Source organism: Ipomoea triloba, chromosome 1, assembly GCF_003576645.1.
Source record: "Ipomoea triloba cultivar NCNSP0323 chromosome 1, ASM357664v1".
In the NCBI taxonomy this organism is placed as follows: domain Eukaryota; kingdom Viridiplantae; phylum Streptophyta; class Magnoliopsida; order Solanales; family Convolvulaceae; genus Ipomoea; species Ipomoea triloba.
In genome coordinates, this window is record NC_044916.1 from 25,694,134 (window position 1) to 25,708,867 (window position 14,734).

The 14,734-nt window shown below is 33.8% G+C and overlaps 1 protein-coding gene across 1 annotated transcript; it reads left to right on the forward strand.

Moving 5' to 3' along the window:
* The first annotated feature begins 9,331 nt into the window (after window positions 1–9,331).
* Window positions 9,332–11,257, forward strand: LOC116011175 (pectin acetylesterase 8-like). The gene is made up of 10 exons (XM_031250706.1): window positions 9,332–9,461; window positions 9,544–9,626; window positions 9,729–9,858; window positions 9,963–10,042; window positions 10,242–10,328; window positions 10,506–10,630; window positions 10,716–10,776; window positions 10,867–10,924; window positions 11,014–11,091; window positions 11,203–11,257. The coding sequence occupies exons 1-8, from the start codon at window positions 9,332–9,334 to the stop codon at window positions 10,900–10,902; spliced, it is 732 nt and encodes a 243-aa protein (XP_031106566.1). The 3' UTR covers window positions 10,903–10,924; window positions 11,014–11,091; window positions 11,203–11,257.
* Window positions 11,258–14,734: the final 3,477 nt, after the last annotated feature.

Consider the following 14,734-nt stretch of genomic DNA (forward strand, 5'->3'; position numbering starts at 1 on the left):
ACCACTTGATGTTTCAATCCCATGTATCGAGAGGTCTATCTCTCGAATATTCTTTACGTCTCGAACTCGATAGGTATATCGAGAGGTCCTTACCTCTCGAACTTGGCTTCTGTCTCGAGACTTAGTTGATGTCTCGTAGACCCTTATTCCTCCAGAGTTGTCTCGTGCCTGCTTCTGATCTATCTGTTTGCTTACAACACGAAAACTTCTAAGTTGTTCAAACAAGTTTACCTTAAGCTTAAATATTTCCCGAGTTGAGCTCAAATTACCCGGTTGTATTTTCGCTCTTAGTTTACTTATCGAACTTACATTGTTTTGCCTATGTATCGAGACTTGGGGATTCTTACTTAACAGTTGGTATCATCAAAACCTATTACATGATGTTCCTAACATTTTTCACTGTATTAGAAACAATAAAAAATAAAAACAGTGCAGGAAATGTAAATGAACCAGGATATGTTCACGCAGTTCGGAGCACCTTCTCCTACATCTGCGGGGCCACACAAAGGTGAAACCCAACTCCACTAGATGATCAAAGATGTTACAAGGTTCATCAGATATCCATCCTCCATGATGGCCTAATCTATTACACCTACAAACATCACCATCTCCTGAGTTGGTAGTGTGTCAACTTCTTCAGCTTTCCCGGGCCAATCACCAAGTCTTCCACTTGATGTAGTAAATAGGATAACAACACAAAACTAGTCTAAGAAGCCATATTACAATGATCTTGAGTCTGTATCAGTATAACAGACTTTACATATTAAAACTGTAGGCTTAGACTAAAACAGTAGATCTTAATGTTAAAACAGCAGGGAACTTTGGCGATCTTTTCAGTGTAATCAGCAATTAAACCTCTGAAGCTTCAGCTCTATTTATACTTGAACTTCTGAGCTCCTTCCCTGTATTTGATCTCCTCAATTCAAGGTAAGTCACTCAACTACATCTTGCCTTGATTTTCTCATCTCTGACATTTTTGCTTGAATAAATATGAGCCACTCATCCCATGCAAATAAACAACACTAAAAACTATACCTTAGGCATAATTAATTAGACCACTTAATTAACAAATAAATTGCCAATTAAAACTATACATTAATTTCCCTAACAAATGCCATCTTAGGATGATGATTGTGGGTTTGATGGGACGTTCGGTGATGGTAGTGTTTGTAGTGATGTCGAGGACGCGAGCACACTTGTCTCTCAATCTCGCCAGGTTGGTGTTTGGCTCTTGAATCATATCCAACTTGTATTGTTCTGGTCATGTAAAATTGCATATTTTGCATTCTTATTTATTTCTATCTGTTAGTAAGTATATTGGTTGCATCTCTTGGGAGTTGAAATTAATGTAAAGAAATCATTTCTATGGGAAAGGAGGAAAATGTTGGCTTTATGTGAATACTAGTATGTCACCCGTGCGATGCACAGACTAAATATTTGAAATATTAAAATAATTTTATGTTATTAAAGACTATTAATATTGTTAAATTTAAGATATAATAAGGAGATATAATGTTTATTCATTTATAAAGTTTTCTTATTTAATAATTATGTTTATTTGATAAGATAAAATTATAAACATAAAGTTTTCTTATACATCTTAAGCCTGGAAGGACTCCCTCACTTCTCATCACTCCCAGGGAGGGATTTCATTCTAGTTGACAATAATCAGAACAGAAGATGGGACCCTGGTGGAAGATGATTTTTTGCAGTGACAGTCCTGATATAGCTCATGATAATGATGACAAAAGGGGTCATTGTTGGAAGCTTGGGCTGGAAACTGCTTTGGAAAAGCAAGAACAATAGTTTATGAAGAGTTTGATGCTGCAGAATCTAGGAATGCAGCAGTTTGAACAGAAAAGCAAATTGTTTGAAGGTTGAGCTGATGAAGACTAGAGCAGGGTCTTTGGTCTAAGGNTTAATTTCCCTAACAAATGCCATCTTAGGATGATGATTGTGGGTTTGATGGGACGTTCGGTGATGGTAGTGTTTGTAGTGATGTCGAGGACGCGAGCACACTTGTCTCTCAATCTCGCCAGGTTGGTGTTTGGCTCTTGAATCATATCCAACTTGTATTGTTCTGGTCATGTAAAATTGCATATTTTGCATTCTTATTTATTTCTATCTGTTAGTAAGTATATTGGTTGCATCTCTTGGGAGTTGAAATTAATGTAAAGAAATCATTTCTATGGGAAAGGAGGAAAATGTTGGCTTTATGTGAATACTAGTATGTCACCCGTGCGATGCACAGACTAAATATTTGAAATATTAAAATAATTTTATGTTATTAAAGACTATTAATATTGTTAAATTTAAGATATAATAAGGAGATATAATGTTTATTCATTTATAAAGTTTTCTTATTTAATAATTATGTTTATTTGATAAGATAAAATTATAAACATAAAGTTTTCTTATACATCTTAAGCCTGGAAGGACTCCCTCACTTCTCATCACTCCCAGGGAGGGATTTCATTCTAGTTGACAATAATCAGAACAGAAGATGGGACCCTGGTGGAAGATGATTTTTTGCAGTGACAGTCCTGATATAGCTCATGATAATGATGACAAAAGGGGTCATTGTTGGAAGCTTGGGCTGGAAACTGCTTTGGAAAAGCAAGAACAATAGTTTATGAAGAGTTTGATGCTGCAGAATCTAGGAATGCAGCAGTTTGAACAGAAAAGCAAATTGTTTGAAGGTTGAGCTGATGAAGACTAGAGCAGGGTCTTTGGTCTAAGGCTGGGCAGAACAAATGCAACAACAGAAGTATGAAAGAAAAGAAGCATAAGAAGGGACTTGATCAGTCCAGAATCACAGATCCAATGCAGATAACAGGTTTGGGTTGAGCTTTATGAGGGGAGTGATATGGTAGGGGTTTCTTTTATCTTAACCACTCTCACCATTAGTTCACTCTTGTCTTTGGACCATCTGGGGGGTAAGGGTTTTGCATGCTTGCATGAGTGTGTATAGAGACCCAAATCCAACACATGGGTGGGAATGAAGTATATCTCTGTTTCTACTCTCTGATCTGGATCTGGGGGTGGGTTCCCATACTGGCAGTAACAAAAAAAAAAGGAAAGAAAGATGGGAAAAAATATAGAAGTGATGAGAAAAGAAAAGAAAAAACAAAAACAGAAACAACATAACACAAAAGAAACAAAAAGAAAAAAAAAAAAAAAAGAGGAGAAGAGGTTTGAATGGCTGAATGGTTGTATGATGGCTGCCTGACTTGACCTGCTCATTGCTTAGGATTGAGAGCTATAAGATCTGTCCAGGCACAATACAGAGCTCTGTACTGGATGTGATTGGCTCAAAACCTAAGGTGGGAACTCTTGTTACCATTGTTGTAGTTGTAGGGCCAAAATGATTACCTTGTAAAAATGTGGAGCTCCACATAAGGTGATCATCCTATGACTTCAGGGTGGGTCTCATTGCCTTAGGTGGTGGCCGTTAAGACTGTACTGGCTACACTACAGAGATCTGTACAGTATGGTTGGTCATTTACCTAAGGGGTGGGGCAGGAGGGTGGGTTTACTGAGATAAGAGGTGATGATTTTAGGGGCTTCATTCCCATACTTGTGTTGGGGTGGCCTTGAAGACACAATGAACTTGTTTAGAATAGCAATGGACTATGCATGAAGATAGGGGGGATTTTGGAGTTTTGAAGGTTAAAAGAGCATGGATTGATGGTGAGGTGCTTAATGTTCAAGTAATACTTAGCTTAAGTATCATTCTTGTTTAATTCTTTACCAAAATGATATTTGTGATGATAGGTGATATGGATTGAGATTGTATGATCTTTGTGTAAGGCTTCGGCTCTTGTTGTTGTGATAGGTGATATGGTTTGAGTTTGTAGGATCTTATTGTAAGGCTTAGGCCCTTGTTGCTTTGATGGTCACTTTTGGACCAAAACCATGTATGGCTCTGTTGCCTCTTTTTTGAGTGATAATAAAGAGCAAAGTTTGATAAAAAAATTATTAAATAAATATACACCTATAGCTTAATCTCAAAACTCAATGTATAGTTGTATTCAAAATATTGAATAAGTTCGAGTTTGACTGAAGTCCAATTGAATTCTAATTTATTAAGTTTGAGCTTTGCTCAGCTCAAGTTTAAGCTGGAGGCATTTGAACTCGACTCGAATAAGTGTAATAAAACTTGAGAATGTAGAATATATTTATAGTCATGGCGGTAGAATAATGCTAATATTGACTTGTATGGGTAGTTTAGGCTAATATTCACCTATAGTATGGTTTTGAAATTTAGAGTTAAAATTTAATTGTAATGCTATGTTTTCTATGAAAATGTATAAAAAAAAAATACTATGTGCGATTTTAACTTTTTACTCCACCCTCAAATTCTTGTTGTGAACATTTTTTTGGGACTCACATGATGAAAGTAAGAAAATAATACTACTCTTACTCTAAAATTCTACTCCCATTTTTACTCTTTCTCACCAAATTTTGATGATGACGTTTTATGGGATTCAAAATGAGGATAAGGGAGAGACCCAAATCCAACACATGGGTGGGAATGAAGTATATCTCTGTTTCTACTCTCTGATCTGGATCTGGGGGGTGGGGTTCCCATACTGGCAGTAACCAAAAAAAAAAGGAAAGAAAGATGGGAAAAAATATAGAAGTGATGAGAAACAGAAAAGAAAAAACAAAAACAGAAACAACATAACACAAAACAGAAACAAAAAAAGAAAAAAAAAAAAAGAAGAGGAGAAGAGATGTTTGAATGGCTGAATGGTTGTATGATGGCTGCCTGACTTGACCTGCTCATTGCTTAGGATTGAGAGCTATAAGATCTGTCCAGGCACAATACAGAGCTCTGTACTGGATGTGATTGGCTCAAAACCTAAGGGTGGGAACTCTTGCTACCATTGTTGTAGTTGTAGGGCCAAAATGATTACCTTGTAAAAATGTGGAGCTCCACATAAGGTGATCATCCTATGACTTCAGGGTGGGTCTCATTGCCTTAGGTGGTGGCCGTTAAGACTGTACTGGCTACACTACAGAGATCTGTACAGTATGGTTGGTCATTTACCTAAGGGGTGGGGGCAGGAGGGGTGGGTTTACTGAGATAAGAGGTGATGTTTTTAGGGGCTTCATTCCCATACATGTGTTGGGGGTGGGCCTTGAAGACACAATGAACTTGTTTAGAATAGCAATGGACTATGCATGAAGATAGGGGGGATTTTGGAGTTTTGAAGTGGGTTAAAAGAGCATGGATTGATGGTGATGTGCTTANGAAGATGATTTTTTGCAGTGACAGTCCTGATATAGCTCATGATAATGATGACAAAAGGGGTCATTGTTGGAAGCTTGGCTGGAAATGCTTTGGAAAAGCAAGAACAATAGTTTATGAAGAGTTTGATGCTGCAGAATCTAGGAATGCAGCAGTTTGAACAGAAAAGCAAATTGTTTGAAGGTTGAGCTGATGAAGACTAGAGCAGGGTCTTTGGTCTAAGGTTGGGCAGAACAAATGCAACAACAGAAGTATGAAAGAAAAGAAGCATAAGAAGGGACTTGATCAGTCCAGAATCACAGATCCAATGCAGATAACAGGTTTGGGTTGAGCTTTATGAGGGGAGTGATATGGTAGGGGTTTCTTTTATCTTAACCACTCTCACCATTAGTTCACTCTTGTCTTTGGACCATCTGGGGGGTAAGGGTTTTGCATGCTTGCATGAGTGTGTATAGAGACCCAAATCCAACACATGGGTGGGAATGAAGTATATCTCTGTTTCTACTCTCTGATCTGGATCTGGGGGTGGGTTCCCATACTGGCAGTAACAAAAAAAAAAGGAAAGAAAGATGGGAAAAAATATAGAAGTGATGAGAAACAGAAAAGAAAAAACAAAAACAGAAACAACATAACACAAAACAGAAACAAAAAAAGAAAAAAAAAAAAAGAAGAGGAGAAGAGATGTTTGAATGGCTGAATGGTTGTATGATGGCTGCCTGACTTGACCTGCTCATTGCTTAGGATTGAGAGCTATAAGATCTGTCCAGGCACAATACAGAGCTCTGTACTGGATGTGATTGGCTCAAAACCTAAGGGTGGGAACTCTTGCTACCATTGTTGTAGTTGTAGGGCCAAAATGATTACCTTGTAAAAATGTGGAGCTCCACATAAGGTGATCATCCTATGACTTCAGGGTGGGTCTCATTGCCTTAGGTGGTGGCCGTTAAGACTGTACTGGCTACACTACAGAGATCTGTACAGTATGGTTGGTCATTTACCTAAGGGGTGGGGGCAGGAGGGGTGGGTTTACTGAGATAAGAGGTGATGTTTTTAGGGGCTTCATTCCCATACATGTGTTGGGGGTGGGCCTTGAAGACACAATGAACTTGTTTAGAATAGCAATGGACTATGCATGAAGATAGGGGGGATTTTGGAGTTTTGAAGTGGGTTAAAAGAGCATGGATTGATGGTGAGGTGCTTAATGTTCAAGTAATACTTAGCTTAAGTATCATTCTTGTTTTAATTCTTTACCCAAAATGATATTTGTGATGATAGGTGATATGGATTGAGATTGTATGATCTTTGTGTAAGGCTTCGGCTCTTGTTGTTGTGATAGGTGATATGGTTTGAGTTTGTAGGATCTTATTGTAAGGCTTAGGCCCTTGTTGCTTTGATGGTCACTTTTGGACCAAAACCATGTATGGCTCTGTTGCCTCTTTTTTGAGTGATAATAAAGAGCAAAGTTTGATAAAAAAAAAATTATTAAAATAAATATACACCTATAGCTTAATCTCAAAACTCAATGTATAGTTGTATTCAAAATATTGAATAAGTTCGAGTTTGACTGAAGTCCAATTGAATTCTAATTTATTAAGTTTGAGCTTTGCTCAGCTCAAGTTTAAGCTGGAGGCATTTGAACTCGACTCGAATAAGTGTAATAAAACTTTGAGAATGTAGAATATATTTATAGTCATGGCGGTAGAATAATGCTAATATTGACTTGTATGGGTAGTTTAGGCTAATATTCACCTATAGTATGGTTTTGAAATTTAGAGTTAAAATTTAATTTGTAATGCTATGTTTTCTATGAAAATGTATAAAAAAAAAAATACTATGTGCGATTTTAACTTTTTACTCCACCCTCAAATTCTTGTTGTGAACATTTTTTTGGGGACTCACATGATGAAAGTAAGAAAATAATACTACTCTTACTCTAAAATTCTACTCCCTATTTTTACTCTTTCTCACCAAATTTTGATGATGACGTTTTATTGGGATTCAAAGATGAGGATAAGGGTCAGGAGTAAAATTGGACTAAAAATAAGGAGTAAATGTAGTAGAATTCATGAAAATAATCCATCCTTATTTGCTATCAGGGAGTAAAAGTGATAGAGTAGAATTTGAGAGTATACCTAGTATAACTCAAATATATATGTTACCATGGATTCATGGTAGGTGAGTGTACGTGAATCGCGATTATTATTATACAAAATCCAAGTCTGTCAAGCATATCTCTTCTCAGGCTAAAGTACATACAATACTACGTAATTCGTACAATCTTATGCAAATGTACCAACACATTCAAAGTTCAAACGCATATTGACACACATTATAATTGTAAGTGTACAAATGATACACATTTGGACCACCTTTAATTGGTTTAATTATTAGTCAAAAACCTTAGTTTAAGTTTTATTAGGTAGTTTTGTCAATTTCCTGGTTTAAAGGCAAAGTTCTCTTCGCACAGTCTGGATCAGCGCCAGTGAGCAGTCCAGTGGACAGTATTATTCAAACCAGATTTGGTCTTCATGATCCACTATTTTTGCTCAGATCTACACTTCTGGCTGCAGCTTATTTTGAGTGGATCTCAGCTGCAAATATTGAGGAAAGTTTGGTTAATGGTTTGGCTATAAATAGAGCTCAAACTCATGGGATTAATTACACTTTTAACAACAATATTTATCCTGATTTAATTACTCTATCAAACCAGAATTTACGAGAGGACTTCATACTGGTTTCTTACATTGCTTCACGTGTTCTTATCAGCTTGGTTGCTTATTTGAAGGTTCGGCCGTGTTGGTGAACCTTGATGACTTGCACAGTGTCAGCTTGAAGATGAGGAAGGCTTAGCTAGGAGTACTTTTTATAACCATTAGTGAATGATGGTTGTTGTGTGGCTCCTTGTAACCCTTTTGATCATCTAGTGGATTGGGTTGACGTGAAGTGCCCCGCAGACGTAGGAGTGGAGCTCCGAACTGCGTAAACAATTCTAGTGTCCAGTTCCTTTTATTGCTTTATTGTTTTTATGCTTTTATTTATCTGTTTCTAGTAAATTAGTTTTTCAGATAAATAATTGTTTTAAAATAAAGTTGGAACCTTTAGCTAAATTGTACATTCAAGACCCACAATACAATTTTAATAATTAATCTATGAGTCATTATATAGCATTAAAAATATTTATTGAATGTTACATTTGTCGAATCAAATGATTATTATTACATCAAATGTTATAACTAAAAACGAATGCATTACTTTATTTCTTTATATTTATGAAGCAGTCAATGTTACATTTCAATTGACAAGTATTAAATATGCCCGAAGTAATGAAATCTATAAAAATTACACTAAGTAACGTGTTTATGAAAAATAAAATTATTGACAATATCAATCGTTAGACAAAGAGATATTACTAGTTGCAATTACTTTCTTCCTTAGCAAGTGGTGAATATCTCATTAACGTGGGGTTGAGAGATTAAGAGGGGAAGTTTATAGACTCCATTTGATATTCACAATTCAGAGAGAAGCTTAACATTATTAGTTACTTTAATAAGTCTAATCTTGTGATCAAGTGGCCAAGGACAGGAGAGTTGAAACACATTATGGAGTATTTATATCTACACCTACCTTAACACCACCCACCCCTCTCCCACTCCCCATCCCCATGCCTCAGCTCCTTCATTATATATATATATATATAGTTGATGCAGCTGACAACATTATTCACCATCAACTTTTCCTTTTTTGAGTGTGCTCAACAATTATTCACGCATCACTCCATCAACTTTGTTAGCTCTTCACTCAGGTAAAAAATTATATTGGTTATTCTTCAATTCCGTTTTTATTTGTTGAATCTATAGTGTTAAACTTTGAGATATATATTGATTATTTGGTTATCAAGATTTTCTTGATTCCACGATAACTACAAGGAAAAGATTTTCCCCATATGTATGTTCAGAGATCTTCTTTTCGATCTCAGCTCAACAATGCCATTTCTTTCTTTCTTTCTTTTATTTTCTCCATGGTTTACTTTTTGTCACTTCAAGCTCAAATAGCTGATCTGATTTTTAAATTTGTAGAATGAAAGAAACAAAAACTTTGGGTTGCTGGCTATTTGTGCTCATCTGCCTCTTAACAAAGACTTCAGCCTGTACTGATAGTCTTACAGCAAATGTTTCGATCACACACGTTGAAAATGATAAAGGCGCTGGTAATTATATTATTGTAGCCTAAATATCATTTCCACATTTTAATTTCGTTTATTAATTTCCATAATAATTTTTAAAATGTAGTCTGTCTAGATGGAAGCCCTCCTTCCTACTATCACGGCAAGGGAGAAGGGTTGGGTATAAACAATTGGGTGATTTACCTACAGGTATGTATTTAGTTTATAATGGGAATTATTGTGTAATTAATTTTTTATGATTTTTATTTTATATAATATTGATAATCTACAACGTCTTAACATTATTCTAAGGGTGGTGGGTGGTGTACAACGGTCAAAGAATGCCAAGGACGTTCTACAAGTCATTTAGGTTCTTCAGAAAATTTAGCTAAGAGTGTTCATCTTGGGAATATTTTGAGGCAAAGCTCCGATACAAATCCTGGTATCAATAAACTTACTTTCTTACCAATTAATTGATCGATTTGTGTTTGATATTTCTTCATCATTGCCAAACAAGTTGATTTGTTTTTAAATTCTACATTATAGACTTCTGTGATTGGAACCGGGTTTACATTAATTACTGTGATGGATCTTCCTTCACAGGGGATGTTGACACAGTTGATCCAGTAAGTTTTCTAAATTTTTTATAATATATTATCAATTACCATGTTTACTAACAAGTACAAATATTTTAAAAAACAGACAACGAATTTTAATATATTTTATATAGCATTGGCTTAGTTAATTCAAGGTAGATTTTTTAATTTTTTTTTATAATACATTTTAATGTTCTTCACTGTTTTGAATTTTTCAAAACTCTTTCAGGCTACTAATTTAACATATAGAGGAGGAAGGATCTTTACTGTGGTAATGGATGATTTGCTTAAAAAAGGGATGAAAATTGCCAAAAATGTATGTTCACATACTCCAATACAATTTTTTTTTTCTTTTGCATGAATGTATGTCTGCATATTTTTCTATTTAAATTGCAAATTAAATAATCAATGATGCATTCATGTATAACTAAATTTTGTTAGGTATTTATTAAATTATCCACAACATAACATTATGAACTTTTCATTATTATAGGCCATTCTTTCTGGAACTTCAGCAGGGGGCACAGCTGCAATTTTACATTGCGATAGGTTTCGATCACTTTTGCCATTTGACGCAAAAGTTAAATGCTTTTCAGATTCCGCATACTTTTTGCATGAGTACGTGAGATTTAAATTTATCCAATAGTGTATCTTTGAATAACTATAATGCCTACAATATAACTTAAAATTAATCCTTCAACAGGGAATATTTGATGGGGGAGAAGAAATTTGATACTGTCTTTGAAGGATTGATAACTTTACATGTAATATACCAAATTTGTATACTTTAGTTTCATTATCTTCGGGGGCTAAAATATTGTTGAACTTAGAATCTAAATTCAATATTGTTACAGGGATCAAAGTCAAATGCTCCCTTCATCTTGCACTGAGGAATTAACCAATCCAAGTCTTGTAAGAACATTTACATACACACATATATATACCTTGATTTGATGTGTTTTATGTATACCAATATGAATTTTTACCTATTCAATTTATAGTGCTTCTTTCCCCAATATGTGCTGCCACACATTAAGACTCCGGTTTTCATTGCTATGTCTTCTTTTGACATAATACAGGTTCATTATAAATATATATTACGTCTTTATGAACTTTATCTAATTTTTTTTTCTTTAATTGGAAGTTTGAAATAATTCACTTTTTAGTTAACCATTTATAATTTATTTTAGGTTGAATATAATTTGTCTCCTATGCACAAGGTATGCCTCCTGTACCAGAACTGCACCCTGATTGAGATGGGTGAAATTGAAGGTTAGTGAATTTAGTAATTAAATAAACTAAAATACAAAACGCTAGCTTTCTTAATATATCTTCATAATTAATTATTTAACAAAATTGTCTTTAGTTAGATAAAATTTTTTGTATTAAATAATTTAAATTTAAATTATCGATGCATTTGTAAATCAAATTATCTAGATTACTAATTAATATATATATATATATATATAATTGTTTGTCTATCTCAGGATTAAGATTAGAATTTTTGCATGCATTGCCAATTGCTAACCCATCATTCAGAGGAATTTGGGTAACAAGTTGCATTGCCCATAATCTGATTGAACCTTCTTGGAGCTCTTCCAAGACGCTGTCCAAAGATGGCAAGGTAATATAAGTTTTTTTTTTTTAAATTACAAATTAAAGAATAAAATTATTATATAAGTCTTTTAGTACACTTATTGAATTGTTACATTTTGCAGGATTATCCGGATGTTTTCGGTAATTGGTTCTACGACCGATGTGCAACCGATGTGATTGACCTCTCCATAGAAGCAAAGAATTGCAGTGACATTGGGATCAATATAGTATATTAGTGTGAGCTACTGAAATATGCTTTCATATTGGTATATATTAAATTTGAACAATTATCATCCATTTCTAGTACTTAATAGTTTGTATGTATAAGGTGCGATCAAGTGTGAACTGATTTATCATACAATCATGTAAACTTGCACTTGTGGATCGAGTTCATGTTGGGCACTTTTATAGTGTTATTTAAATTCTAAAGTATTACCATCAGATGAAGTTGTTGTCATGGTGAAAATTGGTGATGTCTCAAATTAAAGCACAGTACTTCTAACCATAGAATTATAATTATTTGATGATAATGGAGTTATTATTTCAATGAAAATGATAAACAATTAATCTATGAATGAACTAGAATTATAATTACTTGATGGCAGAAAGTGTAAGGGCGCACTAACATGGTTAAAAGGGCGAGGGGTAACTTCCGTTCAACTTCAATCAAATTGTTATGAGCTATGTCATAATCTAGCATCATCTTCAGCAGAGTTAAGGTCGTATATGGGCATTCGTAGTAGGGATTGTAGAAACCTTATGGTTTCATTTGCTTTATGTTTTATAATTTTTGTTTCCTCGTTTATCAAATGTTTTAGCTTATTCCGCTGCCTATTCTCAAGCTAACAAGTTGTATTGGACTCTGTCCCCTTGACTTTGTCTCAGGTTCTTTTACAGTAATTGTGTCTTTATTTGTTTTTTTTGGCCTAAAACTTAATGAATGAACTATTATAATAATAATAATAATAATAATAATCTTCTGAGGTGCACATGCATAGTCTCTTTGTATATTTAATTATTGCACTAAGTTTATTAAAAATTTATTCGTTCCAAAAAAATGGTAGCAACTTACATGAATGGGAATTAGGTTTTAATTTGTTACTAAATGCAAACAGTCTTTCTTATAATACTGACAATTAAAGAACTTTTCGCAACTCAATCTCATCTTTTCCCATGGCATTCGGTGATTGTCGTCAGCATCACGTGGGTTAGCATAATCCATAAAACTCATTTCCATGCAGTCATCTACATCTTTTTGCCACTTTTCCGCAATATCATCCTTTGCAGAAGCTAATAAAAATAGAATAATTGTTGACAAAAATATTACAAGAATGTGCTTAAAACTCATATTTATATTTTAATTTGATCGATTATTCTTCTTTATCATCTTTTCTCACAAGGATATGTGCGTGTCTATATATATATATATATATATATATATATATATATAATATATATACACACACACACGTGCGAAGAGAGAGATGCAATGAATTGAATCGCTTCGTTTGTACGTACTATTTGATAACAGAAGTATAGTTATTAATTAATATACGGCAAAATTTTCTATGAGACCATTTCACATGTCCTTAATTCGTGAGACAGGTCGGATCTTTGATTAATGAGTTTATTATTTTGTTTTTGAAAAAATTCGTAATTGAAGACCAAAATGCTTTTGTATTTAACCACATTAAAATTGTTGTATTGATGGAGGACCAAAAATAGTCATGCCACACTAATACTAGGACCAAATGTGAATGTTCCAATAAAAAAGACTAAATGTGGACTGCAAATGGAATTAAATCTATATTCAAACAAATATAATTATGTAAAAACAAATCTCATCCACGAAAAGCTAGATTTAGTAAAGAAACATTGTCACTCTTAAAATCTTATAAAGAATTATGTACTACAGACGTTCGTCCACAAGGCAAAAAATTAAACCCGGTAAACTTATAGGTATACTGAAAATTATAAGACTAGGGATACAGAACGATAAGATCTTACAATTTTTGGAAAAGGCTAGAATTTGGTTGACTTAAATATTGTCATGAACTATTATAAAAATAGGAGAAATTTATACAAAAATATTATAGTTAGTTGTTGACTAAACAATTGCTATATGATTGCTCATCTTATAATCTGGATCCAAATCTAGGCACCAGAAGTGTCTTCACTGATTAATATATTTAAAGGAGAAATTAAAGCATAGCTCAACTTGCTAAAACTGAATGTATTCTCTTTATATCATGTATACTATTGAGTGTTAACCATGTAAGTTACAAATGGGTATTTGTACGAAAGAGAAATAAGAATAACGAGGTGATGTGATCTAAAACGAGCTTTGTAGCCCATTGGTTCACACAAAGACCCTTAATTGATTTTAATCATATACACTTCTCACAATAGATGGCATTAAGTTCCGCTACATAATATCTTTGGCAGAATAATAAATTTAGATATGCAGTTGATGAATGTCATGAGTGCATAATTATGAGTCATATAGATGCTAATGCTTATTTTGGAAAATCTTTGATATATTTATAATTCTCGATATGAGAAAAGAAATGAAAGTCGCAACATGTATTTTGTTGAATTACAAAGATTTTACTTGACTTGAAATAGTAAGCAATTGACAGAGTGATTTCCTCTTGAAGTAAGAATATCTAAATATAATTAAATATGTGCCATTATGTGCTCATTAACGAGTTCCTAATGAAGTTATTTTGTTATTTATTATCTCAGTTGATGTTGATCGTTTAAATGTTATTGAAATACATAGAGAGTTTGATGATGCTAGCTCATCCATAAAGACGGAGTTTGAATTAATGAAAGACTTGAGTAATCCAAGTATCATATTGACCAACAAATTGACTATCTCATTGAAGGAATGCTACGCACCAGTTAGCCTACGAAAAATGTCTTGAAGATGCATGTTTTAGATGGATAAGTATCATTTACTTATCACATTAATGGTTTCCAATATCTAGAAGCAGATAATAAACCATTTAGACTCGAAAAAAGATAACTATTTAGACTCCAAGAAATAAGGGGATTTATAATTTTGTTTGTTTGTTTGTTTGTTTGTTTGTTTGTTTGTTTGTTTTTTTTTTTTTTTTTTTTTTT

What these genes read in the sequence shown, in the direction of transcription:
- LOC116011175 (XM_031250706.1), top strand. Translation starts at nt 9,332, where the DNA reads ATGAAAGAAACAAAAACTTTGGGTTGCTGGCTATTTGTGCTCATCTGC. An exon ending in ATGTTGACACAGTTGATCCA is followed by an intron (nt 10,043 to 10,241) that starts GTAAGTTTTCTA and finishes AAACTCTTTCAG; the next exon opens with GCTACTAATTTAACATATAG. An exon ending in GGATGAAAATTGCCAAAAAT is followed by an intron (nt 10,329 to 10,505) that starts GTATGTTCACAT and finishes TCATTATTATAG; the next exon opens with GCCATTCTTTCTGGAACTTC.